This window comes from Nerophis ophidion, linkage group LG20, assembly GCF_033978795.1.
Source record: "Nerophis ophidion isolate RoL-2023_Sa linkage group LG20, RoL_Noph_v1.0, whole genome shotgun sequence".
NCBI classification, from domain to species: Eukaryota; Metazoa; Chordata; class Actinopteri; order Syngnathiformes; family Syngnathidae; genus Nerophis; species Nerophis ophidion.
Window position 1 is genome coordinate 43,206,730 of NC_084630.1, and position 19,239 is coordinate 43,225,968.

Consider the following 19,239-nt stretch of genomic DNA (forward strand, 5'->3'; position numbering starts at 1 on the left):
AATCAATAACAGGACTTCTGCAGAACACTGCACAGAACCCGTGTCACGCTGGCATCTGCATCCTTGCCGTTCTTTATTTAGGAACCCTCACTTTCCATCCCTCTCTTGAGGTGTCCCAGTATTTACATCTGCATAGTGACTCTGCGAGTGCAGGTGACCACCTGTGCATGCAGAGCACACCCCTGTGTGCGTGTCTCCTCACACCTGCTTGTGGTCACACTGCTGCATGCGTTAGTGTGTGGGACTACATGACATCTTGCAGACTCCCTGTGCTCCGTCAAACTTTATTCCTCTTCAACACTCCTTTTTTACCAACACTTTTAAGTTGTGGTGCTGGCGTGGACCATGTGCGTGCAAAAAAATATAAACAACTAAAAGTCATTGATTGCCGCTATCTTTAAAGCAGGCTAAAATTTTCCATTGTTTTATCTGTGTAAAATTAAAAGTCATCTGTATTATTACTTGGTGCTATGTTGCTAAAATGCTAATGGTAATATTTTAGTAAACTGTGTAGGTATGAAACTAAAAGTCATGGATATTGTTACTTGGTGCTATCTTGCTGAACTATCGTTGTGTTAGCACACTAAAATTTTAGCCAATTTTATAGGTGTAAAATTAAAAGTCAATTGTATTATTACTTGGTGAGCTCTTGCTAACATGCTAATGGTAATATTTTAGTAAACTGTGTCGGTATGAAACTAAAAGCCATGGATATTGTTACTTGGTGCTATCTTGCTTGGCTATCGTTGTGTTAGCACCCTAAAATGTTTGCCAATTTTATAGGTGTAAAATTAATAGCCATGTGTATTATTACTTGGTGCTATCTTGCTAAAATGCTAATGGTAATATTTTAGCAAACTGTGTAGGTATGAAAATAAAAGTCATGATATTGTTACATGGTGTTAACTTGCTGGGCTATCATTGTGTTAGCAGGCTAAAATTTTAGCCAATTTTATAGGTGTAAAATTAAATATCAATTGTATTATTACTTGGTGAGATCTTGCTAACATGCTAATGGTAATATTTTAGCAAACTGTGTCGGTATGAAACTAAAAGTCATGGATATTGTTACTTGGTGCTATCTTGCTTGGCTATTGTTGTGTTAGCACCCTAAAATGTTGGCCAATTTTATAGTTGTAAAATCAAAAGTCAATTGTATTATTACTTGGTGATATCTTGCTAAAATGCTAATGGTAATATTTTAGCAAACTGTGTAGGTATGAAAATAAAAAATCATGATATTGTTACATGGTGTTAACTTGCTGGGCTATCATTGTGTTAGCAGGCTAAAATTTTAGCCAATTTTATAGGTGTAAAATTAAATATCCATTGTATTATTACTTGGTGAGATCTTGCTAACATGTTAATGGTAATATTTTAGCAAACTGTGTCGGTATGAAAATAAAAGTCATGGATATTGTTACTTGGTGCTATCTTGCTTGGCTATCGTTGTGTTAGCACCCTAAAATGTTTGCCAATTTTATAGGTGTAAAATTAATAGCCATGTGTATTATTACTTGGTGCTATCTTGCTAAAATGCTAATGGTAATATTTTAGCAAACTGTGTAGGTATGAAAATAAAAGTCATGATATTGTTACATGGTGTTAACTTGCTGGGCTATCGTTGTGTTAGCAGGCTAAAATTTTAGCCAATTTTATAGGTGTAAAATTAAATATCAATTGTATTATTACTTGGTGAGATCTTGCTAACATGTTAATGGTAATATTTTAGCAAACTGTGTCGGTATGAAAATAAAAGTCATGGATATTGTTACTTGGTCCTATCTTGCTTGGCTATCGTTGTGTTAGCACGCTAAAATGTTTGCCAATTTTATAGTTGTAAAATTAATAGCCATGTGTATTATTACTTGGATGTATCTTGCTAACATGCTAATGGTAATATTTTAGCAAACTGTGTAGGTATGAAAATAAAAGTCATGATATTGTTAGATGGTGTTAACTTGATGGGCTATCGTTGTGTTAGCAGGCTAAAATTTTAGCCAATTTTATAGGTGTAAAATTAAATATCAATTGTATTATTACTTGGTGAGATCTTGCTAACATGTTAATGGTAATATTTTAGCAAACTGTGTCGGTATGAAAATAAAAGTCATGGATATTGTTACTTGGTCCTATCTTGCTAGGCTATCGTTGTGTTAGCACCCTAAAATGTTCGCCAATTTTATGGTTGTAAAATTAATAGCCATGTGTATTATTAGGTGGTGGTATCTTGCTAAAATGCTAATGGTAGTATTTTAGCAAACTGTGTAGGTATGAAAATAAAAGTCATGATATTGTTACATGGTGTTAACTTGCTGGGCTATCGTTGTGTTAGCAGGCTAAAATTTTAGCCAATTTTATAGGTGTAAAATTAAATATCAATTGTATTATTACTTGGTGAGATCTTGCTAACATGTTAATGGTAATATTTTAGCAAACTGTGTAGGTATGAAAATAAAAGTCATGATATTGTTACATGGTGTTAACTTGCTGGGCTATCGTTGTGTTAGCAGGCTAAAATTTTAGCCAATTTTATAGGTGTAAAATTAAATATCAATTGTATTATTACTTGGTGAGATCTTGCTAACATGTTAATGGTAATATTTTAGCAAACTGTGTCGGTATGAAAATAAAAGTCATGGATATTGTTACTTGGTGCTATCTTGCTTGGCTATCGTTGTGTTAGCACCCTAAAACGTTTGCCAATTTTATAGTTGTAAAATTAATAGCCATGTGTATTATTACTTGGTGCTATCTTGCTAACATGCTAATGGTAATATTTTAGCAAACTGTGTAGGTATGAAAATAAAAGTCATGATATTGTTACATGGTGTTAACTTGCTGGGCTATCGTTGTGTTAGCAGAATAAAATTTTTGCCAATTTTATAGGTGTAAAATTAAATATCAATTGTATTATTACTTGGTGAGATCTTGCTAACATGTTAAAGGTAATATTTTAGCAAACTGTGTCGGTATGAAAATAAAAGTCATGGATATTGTTACTTGGTCCTATCTTGCTAGGCTATCGTTGTGTTAGCACCCTAAAATGTTTGCCAATTTTATAGTTGTAAAATTAATAGCCATGTGTATTATTAGGTGGTGGTATCTTGCTAAAATGCTAATGGTAGTATTTTAGCAAACTGTGTAGGTATGAAAATAAAAGTCATAATATTGTTACATGGTGTTAACTTGCTGGGCTATCGTTGTGTTAGCACGCTAAAATTGTTGCTAATTTTATAGGTGTAAAATTAAAAGTCAATTGTATTATTACTTGGTGAGCTCTTGCTAACATGCTAATGGTAATATTTTAGCAAACTGTGTCGGTATGAAACTAAAAGTCATGGATATTGTTACTTGGTCCTATCTTGCTAGGCTATCAGTATGGCAGCACGCTAAAATTTTTGCTAATTTTAGAGGTGTAAAATTAAAAGTTGTGTGTATTATTACTTGGCGCTATCTTGCTAACATTTTAGCAAACTTTGTTGGTATGAAACTAAAAGTCATGGGTATTGTTACTTTGCATTATTTTAGTCAATTTCTTAGGCATAAAACAAAGTTATTGATATTGTAATTTGCAAATTATGGAATATTGTGGGAAAATTTTTCTGAATTGAAATATGTTTGATTCCACGTTTCATGATATAAATTCCAAAGCAACATGATAAAAATGTGGATTCTTCACACTCATTAAAAACAAATTCCAAATTCAGAATTTTGCACAAGCCTGGCGTGACCACAATGTGGTAAATAGTTCTTGTAAAAATCCATGTAAATGTTGAGGTAAATGTAAGTGTGGTCATGATGCAATTTTCCTCTATTTGTGTTCCGAGATATCCTATTCATGCCGCATGAAAACTGCACATATCCTAGTCCAGACACAAATTACTGAGTAGACAAATACTGAGACTGTATCGGCCTTTCTAAGCTTTCCAAGTTCTTAACCAAAGACCGTGCCGAAGCCAGGACAGGACGTGCACTTTCATACGCACTTCAGACTACAACTTAAGTCTCTCCAAAAATAGCTTTATTTGCAAAAAAAAATGGGTTGTCTTTCCAACAGTCCATCCAAGGTAAACAAAAACAACTTTAACTGCATACAAAGCTATAAACAAAACTAAGGCTCAAGTGTTGCGTAAGAAGTGGTAAAAAAATATTTTCACCGCCAGTCCCTCAACCCGACATTTGTCCAATCAGTTTCACCTGTGCGCCCGTTTGCTTTCACAGAATGTAAATTACTTTCTAATTCAAGAGATAAATAATTCAACTTATTACATGCAGTACCAGAGAAATATAAATAACACAGAAATGGCAACCAAAACCATTTTGACCTACACCAAAGTGCAGTAGCACAGTAGGCCCAAGTGTCCATCAAACACCACCACAATGACCAACATAGAGTGTCCGCCCTGAGACTGTAAAAACGGGACCCATTACCTCCCTGCTTGGCACTCAGCATCAAGGGTTGCAATTGGGGGTTGAATCACCAAAAATGAATCCCGGGCATGGCCACCGCTGCTGCTCACTGCTCCCCTCACCTCCCAGGGGGTGATCAACGGCGATGGGTCAAATGCAGAGAATAATTTCGCCACACGTAGTGTGTGTGTGACTATCATTGGTACTTTAACTTAACAGTAGGCCCAAGTGTTCATCAAACACCACCACAATGACCAACACCAAAGCGCAGTAGGCCCAAGTATTCATAAAGCAACAAATAATTAATTTAACTAATATATGCAGAACTGGGCAGCACAGTGTAAGAGTGGTTGGTGCATCTGCCTCACAATACAAAGGTCCTGTGTAATCCTGAGTTCAATCCCGGGCTCGGGATCTTTCTGTGTGGAGTTTGCATGTTCTCCCCGTGACTGCGTGGGTTCCCTCAGGGTACTCCGGCTTCCTCCCACTTCCAAAGACATGCACCTGGGGATAGGTTGATTGGCAACACTAAATGGTCCCTAGTGTGTGAATGTGAGTGTGAATGTTGTCTGTGTTGGCCCTGCGATGAGGTGGCGACTTGTCCAGGGTGTACCCCGCCTTCCGTCCGAATGCAGCTGACATAGGCGCCAGCGCCCCCCGCGACCCCGAAAGGGAATAAGCGGTAGAAAATGTATAGATGGATGTTGAAGCTCTCAAAAAGACAATTTAGTCGTAGAGACCACCACAATGACCAACACCAAAGCGCAGTAGGCCCAAGTATTCATAAAGCAACAAATAATTAATTTAACTAATATATGCAGAACTGGGCAGCACAGTGTAAGAGGGGTTAGTGCGTCTGCCTCACAATATGAAGGTCCTGCAGTCCTGGGTTCAAATCCAGGCTCGGGATCTTTCTGTGTGGAGTTTGCATGTTCTCCCCGTGACTGCGTGGGTTCCCTCCGGGTACTCCGGCTTCCTCCCACCTCCAAAGACATTCACCTGGGGATAGGTTGATTGGCAACACTAAATGGTCCCTAGTGTGTGAATGTTGTCTGTCTATCTGTGTTGGCCCTGTGATGAGGTGCCGACTTGTCCAGGGTGTACCCCGCCTTCCGTCCGATTGTAGCTGAGATAGGCACCAGCGCTCCCCGCAACCCCAAAGGGAATAAGCGGTAGAAAATGGATGGATATGCAGAACTGGGCAGCACGGTGGAAGAGTGGTGGGTGCATCTGCCTCACAATACAAAGGTCCTGTGTAGTCCTGGGTTCAATCCCGGGCTTGGGATCTTTCTGTGTGGAGTTTGCATGTTCTCCCCGTGACTGCGTGGGTTCCCTCCGGGTACTCCGGCTTCCTCCCACCTCCAAAGACATGCACCTGGGGATAGGTTGATTGGCAACACTAAATGGTCCCTAGTGTGTGAATGTGAGTGTGAATGTTGTCTGTCTATCTGTGTTGGCCCTGCGATGAGGTGGCGACTTGTCCAGGGTGTACCCCGCCTTCCGTCCGAATGCAGCTGAGATAGGCTCCAGCGACCCCAAGAGGGACAAGCGGTAGAAAATGCATGGATGGATATGCAGAACAGAAAAATGGTTACCACAGAAACATTGGCCACTGAATGGGAAAAAAATGTCTGGCTATGGCAAAAATGATGGAGAGTTTCCATCCATCCATCCATTTTCTACCGCTTATTCCCTTTCGGGGTCGCGGGGGGCGCTGGCGCCTATCTCAGCTACAATCGGGCGGAAGGCAGGGTACACCCTGGACAAGTCGCCACCTCATCGCAGGGCCAACACAGATAGACAGACAACATTCACACACTAGGGAACATTTAGTGTTGCCAATCAACCTATCCCCAGGTGCATGTCTTTGGAGTTGGGAGGAAGCCGGAGTACCCGGAGGGAACCCACGCATTCACGGGGAGAACATGCAAACTCCACACAGAAAGATCCCGAGCCTGGATTTGAACCCAGGACTGCAGGAACTTCGTATTGTGAGGCAGACGCTCTAACCCCTCTGCCACCGTGAAGTTTCTTTAGCGGTTATTTGATCTGATTTGCTGAAAGTTTTGTTACCATCCAGTAATCGCTGTTGTCTTTCAGGAAACTGTGGGACTCCAAAATAGCCGATCCTTCATCCAGGTAACTTCAGCTCCTGAGAGCATGGCATCCATGCATCCCTTCACTTTACTTCTGAAACAATCTTCTCTTTCCGTGCAGACTGCGGACACAGATCACTAAGAAAGGATACTGGGTGGAGAAGGTGCAGTGTCGGGGTGGGGAGGTCTCCCTGGCCCAGTGCCCGACCCAACTGTCCCTGCCCAGGAGGGAGGGTCCCTGCAGCGGGGGCATGCACGCCGTCGTGCGCTGCGTCCCCGGTCCCCAGTTTGCACGTAACGCCAGAGGACGTGCGCCCCCGTCTGTGTCGGTCAGTGAGGAGCTCCTGGAGCAATTCTTAACAAGATGGTTGTATTTTGTACAGATTGGTCACAACACTCAAATTATTACCGCATTCTGTCTTTGCAAAATGGTTATAAGTTCTAAAAATGTCGGTTAACCAGACTGCAATGCGACAAAATGAAATGATTACTCAAGATCGCAAACCAAGTCATTAATGGTCACCTGGAATAACAGAGCCTGCTTCAAAACAACAACTCAACCTACTTCTCTTCCTTCCAGACCAACGTGCGTCTCAAGGCGGGGCCCCGCGTTGGGGAGGGTCGCGTGGAGGTCCTGAAGGAAGGGAAATGGGGCACCATCGCAGACCACCTGTGGGACATCGCTGACGCCAACGTGGTCTGCAGAGAGCTGGGCTATGGATCGGCAAAGGAGGCCTTGACCGGGGCTCATATGGGACAGGGTGAGGAAAACACATACATGCCGTATTTTCCGGGCTACGGAGCGCATCGGTGTTTTTAAGCCGCACCCAGCAAATTGTAGAAGAAATAAATATTTTTTCATAGTAATAGCCGTACTAGACTATAAGCCGTAGATCAGGGGTGTCAAACTCATTTCAGATCGGGGGCCAGATGGAGAAAAATATACTCCCAAGTGGACCGGACTCGTAAAATCACGGCACGATAACTTAAAAATAAAGATAACTTCGGATTGTTTTCTTTGTTTAAAAATAGAACAATTGCATTTTGAAATTGTAAAAATCATATTGTTGTTGTTGTTTTTTTTACACCTACATGTTTTGGTTAATAACATTTTTCACTATTTAGATTTTCTGAACAGTCAACTCATTAATGTTAATTTTCAATCTACCAATCAATCAATCATCCATCCATCCATCCATTTTCTACCGCGTATTCCCTTTCGGGGTCGCGGGGGGCGCTGGCGCCTATCTCAGCTACAATCGGGCGGAAGGCAGGGTACACCCTGGACAAGTCGCCACCTCATCGCAGGGCCAACACAGATAGACAGACAACATTCACACTCACATTCACACACTAGGGCCAATTTAGTGTTGCCAATCAACCTATCCCCAGGTGCATGTCTTTGGAGGTGGGAGGAAGCCGGAGTACCCGGAGGGAACCCACGCATTCACGGGGAGAACATGCAAACTCCACACAGAAAGATCCCGAGCCTGGATTTGAACCCAGGACTGCAGGAACTTCGTATTGTGAGGCAGACGCACTAACCCCTCTTCCACCGTGAAGCCCATCAATCAATCAATCAATGTTTATTTATATAGCCCCAAATCACAAATGTCTCAAAGGACTGCACAAATCATTACGACTACAACATCCTCGGAAGAACCCACAAAAGGGCAAGGAAAACTCACACCCAGTGGGCAGGGAGAATTCACATCCAGTGGGACGCCAGTGACAATGCTGACTATGAGAAACCTTGGAGAGGACCTCAGATGTGGGCAACCCCCCCGCCTCTAGGAGACCGAAAGCAATGGATGTGGAGCGGGTCTAACATGATACTGTGAAAGTTCAATCCATAGTGGCTCCAACACAGCCGCGAGAGTTCAGTTCAAAGCGGATCCAAGACAGCAGCGAGAGTCCCGTCCACAGGAAACCATCTCAAGCGGATCAGCAGCGTAGAGATGTCCCCAACCGATACAGGCGACCAAAAAAATATTAAAATCAAAACACAGTATGTTATTTATGTAGTTTGCTCATTTTCCTCGACTGATGTACTAATATCATGTGGTTTATTTTGTACATATGTAGCATCATCTACAAAGATACAAAGAATTGCTATTGCGACATCCAGTGGACACATTTAGAACAGCAGTTTATACTTGGCAAACTGATCCCACTGGCCAAATAAAACCTGTTTGCAGGCCTGATCCGGCCGTCGGGCCATACGTTTGACACCCCTGCCGTAGATGTATACCATGTACGAAAGATTTTATAAATATTTATTTACATACCTTAATTGTTTTCAATCGATGCCAGTCACACGGCAGTAAAACAGCGGATCAGACAAAACAGAAGTCATCGTGATTGACTCAATAAGACTCAATAACTCCACTGTGACGTTTTGGTGAATTTATTAAACTTAGACAATAGAAAAAGATTGCCATTCCCGAGTTAATAATGCTAATAAAGACATTTGTAGACATGTTAGCATATTTGCTAATGCTAATGATGCTAGCTTGTTTACATTACAACAGTAGGTATAAATATGCATGAAAACACTCCTACAGATATCACAGATGGAACGGTTTAGTAAGTGTGAATAGTTTTAGTTATATTGTAAAAGTTACAAATGTTGCTTGGAGTGATGAATGAAGAATCCTATCGAGCAAAAACGCTATGGACAAATAGTAGATGAAACGAAACGGGAAATACATTTTCAACTTGCAGCACCTGCAGTGAGTTAACCCGTCCAAAATATTGCACTATAATACAAATAAAACACCTTTTTTTAGTGTCTCTTTCGGTGTAATATGAAAAATATTTGTTGAACACAAAACATTATGCTTGTTAACAGAGAGAAATCTATGAACTATACGCACCGCTTTATAAGCCGCTGTTTTCAAAGCGTGGGAAAAAAGGAGCGACTTATACTGTCAGGTTCAAACACTGATGACATCTATTAAACAAGACAAGAAGCAAGAAATTAAACAGACAGAATTAAATTTGGCTCAATTGAGGAGAGACGTCTGGACTGTACTCTTTGTACAGTCTCACCACGCTCTGACGTAAGATTGTACACCTCCTCTTTTATTTGGACTTTCCCTGATTACATGGCAACAGCTGTTTCTACGGGAGTGGATCGTAAATAGCCACTGTCTTTGGTTACAAAACAGTTCAAAGAAAAGGTTGTAAAATAGTTTTTTAAAAAAAGATATCCTGCAGGGGAGTCTGGTCCTGCTTCCTCTCCGATTTGTAGTTCTCAGGTCAAGACAATCTCTTTCTGCTGATTAAAATACATTAAAGAATCAGATGATCCTTCCCATCCTACGCAGTGGAGTTTTACAAGCCTTTTGATTGGTAGGATCAAAGACTGCTTTTTTTTGTCCTCTCGCTGGGGACTCATGGCAACACAAAGTTTTGTGATAACTTATATATATTTATTCTAACATATACTGTGGTCTGTAAAATACGTGAAATGAAAAGCAGCACGCTCACATTGCTAGAAGGCTTTGGTTACAAAGCTCTACCAGACGACTTTGGGTGAGAAGCAGGGAACACCCAGACTGGTCACCAGTCAATGAGACAAACATTGTCAATGTTCTAAAAGACGGAGAACATGCAAACTCTATAAAGAAGCAAACATTCAAAGCCAAAAACTATTTTCCTTTGTCTTTTCCACCCTAACCACTCAACCACTGTTCTGCAATGTCATTATTTAATCTGTAAAAACCAAGAAGCAAAGCATTCCTATCGAAGTCATTTGCAGTTTTGGAGTTTTTTCACAAACATGATTATGTAAAACAATATTCTGTCGATAATGACATTTTGAGTTATGTCAGAAAAGTTCCAGGACTAGTGTCACAAACTTGGTCTCATTTATACAGAGCGCTCCTGCCGATAAAAATAAGCACAGACCTTATATATGAATACATTTTGTTTGGTACAAAAATTGTCCGAATACATCTTTTCAGTTCAGTTTCAGTTTCAGTTAGTTCGGAACATGCATACGATAGAATGTAATGCATCACATATTTCCAGTTGTGTCATTACAGCACGTCCGAAAAGGAGTTGGAAGAAGCTGATCTTATTTAATCCTACCTCTTTTCATACCATAGCAATTTTATTCCATTTCCGTGTTCTCTGTAATAGAACAGTGAATAAATACATAATAAATAAATAATATACCTGTCTATTTGTGGTGGCCCTGCGATGAGGTGGCGGCTTGTCCGGGGTGTACCCTGCCTTCCGCCCGAATGCAGCTGAGATAGGCTCCAGCGACCCCAGAAGGTACAAGCGGTAGAAAATGAATGGAATATACCATATTGAGTAAACAAATGTTAAATACATAAGTAATCTTTATCTAAAAAAAAATTAAAAAGGGGTTCAACATGTTCATCGGAATTTTCCGTGTACTTTGTGAACACTTGTAGTTTGAACTGTCTCTTAAAGTGAATCATTTTGGTGCTTTGTTTGATTTCTTTGGTTCATCCATTCCATAATTGAATTCCACATACTGATATCCTAAAGGTTTTGAGTGTTAAGTTAAAGTTAAAGTACCAATGATAGTCACACACACACACACTGGGTGTGGTGAAATCTGTCCTCTGCATTTCACCCATCCCCTTGTTCACTCCCTGGGAGGTGAGGGGAGCAGTGAGCAGCAGCTGTAGTCGCGCCCGGGAATCATTTTGGTGACTTAATCCCCAATTCCAGGTGACTTAATCCCCAATTCCAGGTGACTTAATCCCCAATTCCAGGACTTCACGGTGGCAGAGGGGTTAGTGCGTCTGCCTCACAATACGAAGGTCCTGCAGTCCTGGGTTCAAATCCAGGCTCGGGATCTTTCTGTGTGGAGTTTGCATGTCCTCCCCGTGACTGCGTGGGTTCCCTCCGGGTACTCCGGCTTCCTCCCACTTCCAAAGACATGGACCTGGGGATAGGTTGATTGGCAACACTAAATGGTCCCCAGTGTGTGAATGTTGTCTGTCTATCTGTGTCGGCCCTGCGATGAGGTGGCGACTTGTCCAGGGTGTACCCCGCCTTCCGCCCGATTGTAGCTAACACAATACTAAATTGGCCCTAGTGTTTGAATGTGAGTGTGAATGTTGTCTGTCTATCTATGTTGGCCCTGTGATGAGGTGGTGACTTGTCCAGGGTGTACCCCGCCTTCCGCCCGATTGTAGCTAACACAATACTAAATTGTCCCTAGTGTGTGAATGTTGTCTGTCTATCTGTGTCGGCCCTGCGATGAGATGGCGACTTGTCCAGGGTGTACCCCGCCTTCCGCCCGATTGTAGATGAGATAGGCGCCAGCGCCCCCTGCGACTCCAAAAGGGAATAAGCGGTAGGAAATGGATGGATGGAATCCCCAATTCCAACCATTGATGCTGAGTTCAAAACAGGGAGGTAATTGCTCCCATTTCGATAGTCTTTGGTATGACTCGGCCGGGGTTTGAACTCACAACCTATCGTTCTCAGGGCGGACACTCTAACCACTAGGCCACTGAGTAGGTTGTACTAGCATACAAAAGTTTTAAATTACATTTTCCTCTAAAGGTGTATTTCTCTTCTTTTGTTGAGGGGAATTGTTGTACATTCTTGGGCAGCAGAATGGTGTCCAGCGATTATTCTTTGCCTCATTTTCGCTTTCACTTTCGTCTCCAAGGGCGGTCGCATCTGGGCTTCTTCAGCGTGCTGCGCGTTGGTGTTGGTGGATTTAGTCTGAGAATTACACTAATCCCTTAAGAGTCTAAAGCTCTTTCCCAGGCTTCTCCGCCAGGCCTTCATGCTCTCCTCGAAGGATTCTCACGGGTTCCTCCGCACCTCAGTCGCCACGGCCATCTCCATGTCGGTCCACGCCTTTAAAACGGGTGCCTTGGATGGACCCCCTTGCGTTTGGGAAAGGTGAACAAATCACATGGAGGGCGGTTGCTCCAGCACAGCGATGTTCTTCTCCACCAATAATTACTTTGGTGAAGCAGCCACATGTAGTTCTGCCACAACTCTCACCTCTTCTCGCGTGCTCATCAAAGCATTTGGTTGATTGTCTGTAGCAAGACCTCGTAGTGGACAAGGTCTCTCGACATGGAGGAATACAATCTACAGTACTGGAACTTTTCTGACACACCTCTTGTATCCACAAAGCCTCGACTGTCGCTGTGCTTGCATGAGCACACACACACACACACACACACACACACACACACACACATAAAATTGTCATCTATCATTTCAAAGCGGTTATGGTTAGGGCGTTAGGTTTAGGGCATACTATTTTCATTCATTAATGTAAAGAGAAAAAAAGAGGCGAGAAACCCCAGAATATGTTGGTTTTCTACTAATTACAGTTCATTACTTTTGGTGTGACATCCTACTAAATTCTCATGAGAACAGGCTCAGACTAAACACCGATGTGTCTGAAATTGAGCTTCCAAACGGGCGGACAAATAAACAAGCTTACCGTGGAACCAAAGCATCTGAGAAGCTGATGGTTGAATGCGTATTATTCGAGTTTTGCTTTTTGCTTTTTAGGTCTCTGCTTTTTGCAGATGATGTGGTCCTGATGGCTTCATCTGGCCGGGATCTTCAGTTCTCGCTGGATCGGTTCGCAGCCGAGTGTGAAGCGACCGGAATGAGAATCAGCACCTCCAAGTCCGAGTCCATGGTTCTCGCCCGGAAAAGGGTGGAGTGCCATCTCCGGGTTGGGGAGGAGACCCTGCCCCAAGTGGAGGAGTTCAAGTACCTAGGAGTCTTGTTCACGAGTGGGGGAAGAGTGGATCGTGAGATCGACAGACGGATCGGTGCGGCGTCTTCAGTAATGCGGACGTTGTATCGATCCGTTGTGGTGAAGAAGGAGCTGAGCCGGAAGGCAAAGCTCTCAATTTACCGGTCGATCTACGTTCCCATCCTCACCTATGGTCATGAGCTTTGGGTCATGACCGAAAGGATAAGATCACGGGTACAAGCGGCCGAAATGAGTTTCCTCCGCCGTGTGGCGGGTCTCTCCCTTAGAGATAGGGTGAGAAGCTCTGCCATCCGGGAGGAACTCAAAGTAAAGCCGCTGCTCCTTCACATGGAGAGGAGCCAGATGAGGTGGTTCGGGCATCTGGTCAGGATGCTACCCGAACGCCTCCCTAGGGAGGTGTTTAGGGCACGTCCAACCGGTAGGAGGCCACGGGGAAGACCCAGGACACGTTGGGAAGACTATGTCTCCCGGCTGGCCTGGGAACGCCTCGGGATCCCCCGGGAAGAGCTAGACGAAGTGGCTTGGGAGAGGGAAGTCTGGGTTTCCCTGCTTAGGCTGTTGCCCCCGCGACCCGACCTCGGATAAGCGGAAGATGATGGATGGATGGATGGATGTTGGTTTTCTACTAATTACAGTTCATTACTTTTGGTGTGACATCCTACTAAATTCTCATGAGAACAGGCTCAGACTAAACACCGACGTGTCTGAAATTGAGCTTCCAAACGGGCGGACAAATAAACAAGCTTACCGTGGAACCAAAGCATCTGAGAAGCTGATGGTTGAATGCGTATTATTCGAGTGGAACACAATCACGCGCAATTTTCTAAAAACAACAACAATAATTTTCCAAGCAATACACTCACTACCTTGACAGCTATTGTCCGTTTCTCCCCGCGTACGTCGGCGGTAATTCTCTAATTACGATCATTTCCTGCCATTATCTTTCTGCCCGAATTAGAGCCGAGCATGAGCGATTTTCTACTCTCCAACTTGCCTCGATTAAGACAATTCCTGGAAACCTTTATGAGTTCTATAACAGTAGGTGCTGGGCTGATGTCATGTCGAAATAACGACTACGGTAAATGTCAGAGTGGAGCTTTGCGGGTTTTAATGTTTTTTTCGACAAAGTTCAGGCCCGTTTAACGAGGTTGCACAAACACAGGAGGGCGGCCTGGGCCTTTCTGGAGTCCTGTGACAGCTCATGGGTGGTGCATTAAGAAAAAAAAGTGACCTAACTTCAGACTTGATGACATCAGTGGCTATTTGAGTGTAAAAATACAGGGCCTAATAAAGCTTTGGCCTCATACACCTTCACAGAGTTGCACAAGTTCAAAGGTTTTTTTGGATGTGGTGAGCTGGACAGTGTGCAGTCATTGGGATAAAAAGCTTTCCAACTGAGTGTGAGCCACATCAGAGGTCCGTGAATGTTGTCGTGCGTTTAAAACAAACTACAACTCTGCACAGTTTTTGTCTTTTTGAATATAACTTGGTTGGCAGTGTGAGTTTTACAACATGATCTCTGGTGCAGGTAAGGTTGTATGGGGTGGAAAAACACCATTAATGTAATCTTCATAAACTGTTTTTACTATTATTAATGTTGTTTTGCTGAGGAACATATCCATCCATCAACGTTCTGCCGCAACTATCTTGCTCTTTCGGTCACTACTCAAAGCTTGTGACCATAGGTGATCCAATAGAAACGTAGATGGACTGCTTAATCGAGAGCTTTGCGTTCGCTCAGCTCTTTCCTACCATGACCTGCACCAATTTGTCTATCTCACCTGAGCCTTCCCTCACTCCTGGGACAAGACTTTATTACCAAACCGAAGGGTGCAATTGACCTTTTACCAGCTGAGAACCATAGACTCAGATTTGGAGGTGCAGAGTCCCATCCCGGAAGCTTTACACTCAGCTGTTTACAGCCCCAATACACTTAAGAATACAGCTTGATGAGACCACATCATCTGCAAAGAACAGAGATGAGATCCTAAGGCCCCCAAATTGGACGCTCTAAATGCCTTGGCTGTGCCTAGAAACTTTCTCATTAGGAACCACTGACAAAGGGCATCCTTGGCAGAGGCCAACAATCACTGTGAACAGGTTCAACCTACTGTTGACAATATAAACCAGGCTCCTGCTACTGTTGGGAACAAATGGCACATATCAGCATGCCACAAACTCAATAATCCCGGAAAAACCGCGACTGGTCACCACGAGGAACACAAACAAATGTCCAGAAAGATCATGTGGATCACCTCTACGCTGCTGATCCGCTTGAGATGGTTTCCTGTGGACGGGACTCTCACTGCTGTCTTGGAGCCACTATGGATTGAACTTTCACAGTATCATGTTAGACCCGCTCGACATCCATTGCTTTCGGTCCCCTAGAGAAGGGGGGTTGCCCACATCTAAGGTCCTCTCCAAGGTTTCTCATAGTCAGCATTGTCACTGGCGTCCCACTGGATGTGAATTCTCCCTGCCCACTGGGTGTGAGTTTTCCTTGCCCTTTTGTGGGTTCTTCCGAGGATGTTGTAGTCGTAATGATTTGTGCAGTCCTTTGAGACATTTGTGATTTGGGGCTATATAAATAAACATTGATTGATTGATTGATCAGATTTGCATGTACCCTTGCAAGGGTGTAGAGTTGATCGAGCGTTCCATAACCAGGACGAAAACTGCATTGCACCTTTTGTAGCCAAAGTTCCGCTGACAGTTGTACACTTTTCTCCAGCATTCTAGAATGTACTCACCCCGGGAGGCTAAAGGGTGTGATCCCTTTGTAGTTGGAACACACCCTTTTTGAAAAATGTACTATTAACGACTTCGACTCAATGTTGAAGAGAGGCCTCAACCAGTCTGACAACATCCAGAGCAACAAATATGAAGAATAATCCATAAGTGTACAAATGCTGCTTAAAGAACAAGGGGAACCCATCACGTGTTGAGCCAATGTTTTCCTTGAGATAAGTCCCAATGTGGTTCATAATGTGTACAGAATGGCCTTCATCTGCACTTTTTATAATGTCTGGGCATGCGACAAGAAGAATATCGATATTATCTCTTGTCTCTCCTTTACCCTCTCTATCAGATAGCTCCTGAACAGAGTGAATGCAACATTGCTTGATTTCCTGGAGGACATATTTTGGGGAACTCTTGGGTTAGTCAATGGCATCATGGTGTTTGTCATTTAGGAACTAAGAACATATTCTAGCATCATTATTCTGGCATGCGAGAGAAAGAACCCAGGGCTTACTGCACCAGCAGTCGAGGATCTCATCCTTGGACCTAACAGTCAATCAATCAATCAATGTTTACTTATATAGCCCTAAATCACTAGTGTCTCAAAGGGCTGCACAAACCACCACGACATCCTCGGTAGGCCCACATAAGGACAAGGAAAACTCACACCCAGTGGGACACCGGTGACGATAATGACCCAGTGGGACGTCGGTGACAATGATGACTATGAGAACATGATACTGTGATACTGATGATACTGATGACTATGAGAACATATGAGAACATGATACTGTGAAAGATCAATCCATAATGGATCCAACACAGTCGCGAGAGTCCAGTCCAAAGTGGATCCAACACAGCAGCGAGAGTCCCGTTCATAGCGGAGCCAGCAGGAAACCATCCCAAGCGGAGGCGGATCAGCAGCGCAGAGATGTCCCCAGCCGATACACAGGCGAGCAGTACATGGCCACCGGATCGGACCGGACTCCCTCCACAAAGGAGAGTGGGACATAGAAGAAAAAGAAAAGAAACGGCAGATCAACTGGTCTAAAAAGGGAGTCTATTTAAAGGCTAGAGTATACAAATGAGTTTTAAGGTGAGACTTAAATGCTTCTACTGAGGTAGCATCTCGAACTGTTACCGGGAGGGCATTCCAGAGTACTGGAGCCCGAAATGAAAAAGCTCTACAGCCCGCAGACTTTTTTTGGGCTTTGGGAATCACTAATAAGCCGGAGTCCTTTGAACGCAGATTTCTTGCCGGGACATATGGTACAATACAATCGGCAAGATAGGATGGAGCTAGACCGTGTAGTATTTTATACGTAAGTAGTAAAACCTTAAAGTCACATCTTAAGTGCACAGGAAGCCAGTGCAGGTGAGCCAGTATAGGTATATATGTATGTATATATGTATATAAAGGTATATACAGTATAGGTATATATGTATGTATATATGTATATAAAGGTATATACAGTATAGGTATATATGTATGTATATAAAGGTATATACAGTACAGGTATATATGTATGTATATATGTATATAAAGGTATATACAGTATAGGTATATATGTATGTATATATGTATATAAAGGTATATACAGTATAGGTATATATGTATGTATATATGTATATAAAGGTATATACAGTACAGGCATAATGTGATCAAACCTTCTTGTTCTTGTCAAAAGTCTAGCAGCCGCATTTTGTACCAACTGTAATCTTTTAATGCTAGACATGGGGAGACCCGAAAATAATACGTTACAGTAATCGAGACGAGACGTAACAAACGCATGGATAATGATCTCAGCGTCTTTAGTGGACAGAATGGAGCGAATTTTAGCGATATTGCGGAGATGAAAGAAGGCCGTTTTAGTAACGCTTTTAATGTGTGCCTCAAAGGAGAGAGTTGGGTCAGTAGTCAGGAAACCTATGGTTATCTCATAGAGAGATTTGCAGTCCCTAGCCATTAACTCACCAGCCATGTTAGAGGAAGTTCCCCATTACGGCTACTTTGTACTAGCCTGTCTCCTGGTATAACCTCCAAATTCTCGGCACATTTTGGCCACAGTGGATATGAATGTACCATCCTGGTTGAGATGCGACACTTGAGCTAGTTCAGGGGGCGACGGTACTGGTATCGATGAAACGATAAATGAAAATGAACTCGGTAAATTGGCATGGTTTTTTTCGTCTGTCGCTTTCAATCAGGGGGCTCTCACACACCAACTTGGGCGACTTTTTCACTAAATCTGTCGACTTTCCAACTCCTCTTAGTGACTTTTTATTCCCCAAAAATGACTGGCGACTAATCCAGAGACTTTTTGGTATGTTTTGGAGACATAAAAGCCTATATCACTCCGAGCATGTGCTTCCTTGAGCCCTACATCACGTCCGGTCAGGTTCTGGGCAGCCTAGCACAGCAGTCCCCGCTGAAGTCAGAGTGGAGAGGTGGATACAAATGGATGCGAAACTGTTAAAAAACAACATCTCGAAAGGATAAGGTAATACAACTGGTCACCACCAGGGTTTGTTCTGCTAATAGTCTCCCCTTTCTACCTTTTCTCATCAATGCTTCATAACTAGCCTGGTATGTAAGGAAGTGTGACTTACGCTGTCGTCATGATGTCTTATCTGTAAGAGACTAACCACAAATTGTGCAGGATCCCATTTTTTCTTGGTAGATTTACACAATTCCCATTGAAAATTTTCCAACTCTGACCCTAGGTTCCGGTCCCATCCACATGAACACCGTGCAGTGCACAGGCAGTGAGAGGTCCATTCTAGACTGTCCTTCCAAAGCGGTGCCCCTGTACACCATTAAGCACACCCAGGACGCAGGTGTCCGCTGCAACGTCCCCAACACGGGCACACAGACCACAGTGAGCGAGACACATCCGCTTTAACACCTTTGCTCTACGGCGGTGTTCTTTGATCCCTCACATGTTCAATCGTTCTCCTTCAGGTAAGACTAGCAGGAGGCCGAGACCGAGGCGAGGGTCGTGTAGAGGTGCTGATGGACGTCGGTGGAGTGAGGCGCTGGGGCTCGATCTGCAGCGAGAACTGGGGCATCAACGAGGCCATGGTGGTGTGTCGGCAACTTGGCTTGGGTTTCGCTTCGAGAGCTCACCAGGTGATCAATCAATATATCTTATATCACTCTCAGTGTCACTCCCTTTCTTGGCGTCTGTCCTGTGTAATTCAACGTTTCTCTCTTTGGGCAGCTGTTTGTGTATCTGTGCTGTGTTATTA

The 19,239-nt window shown here is 43.1% G+C and overlaps 1 protein-coding gene across 2 annotated transcripts in view; it reads left to right on the forward strand.

Moving 5' to 3' along the window:
- Nucleotides 1-19,239, forward strand: part of LOC133539161 (lysyl oxidase homolog 4-like) — an 83,839-nt gene that overhangs the window by 41,249 nt on the left and 23,351 nt on the right. For both annotated transcript variants that reach the window (XR_009803198.1, XM_061881275.1), the window contains exons 5-9: nt 6,514-6,552; nt 6,631-6,838; nt 7,090-7,270; nt 18,715-18,869; nt 18,953-19,120. Coding sequence is in view for 1 of the 2 variants with exons in the window: in XM_061881275.1 (XP_061737259.1) it covers nt 6,514-6,552; nt 6,631-6,838; nt 7,090-7,270; nt 18,715-18,869; nt 18,953-19,120 (751 nt within the window). In the remaining variant the exon portion in view is untranslated. The remainder of the gene's footprint in view (nt 1-6,513; nt 6,553-6,630; nt 6,839-7,089; nt 7,271-18,714; nt 18,870-18,952; nt 19,121-19,239) is intronic.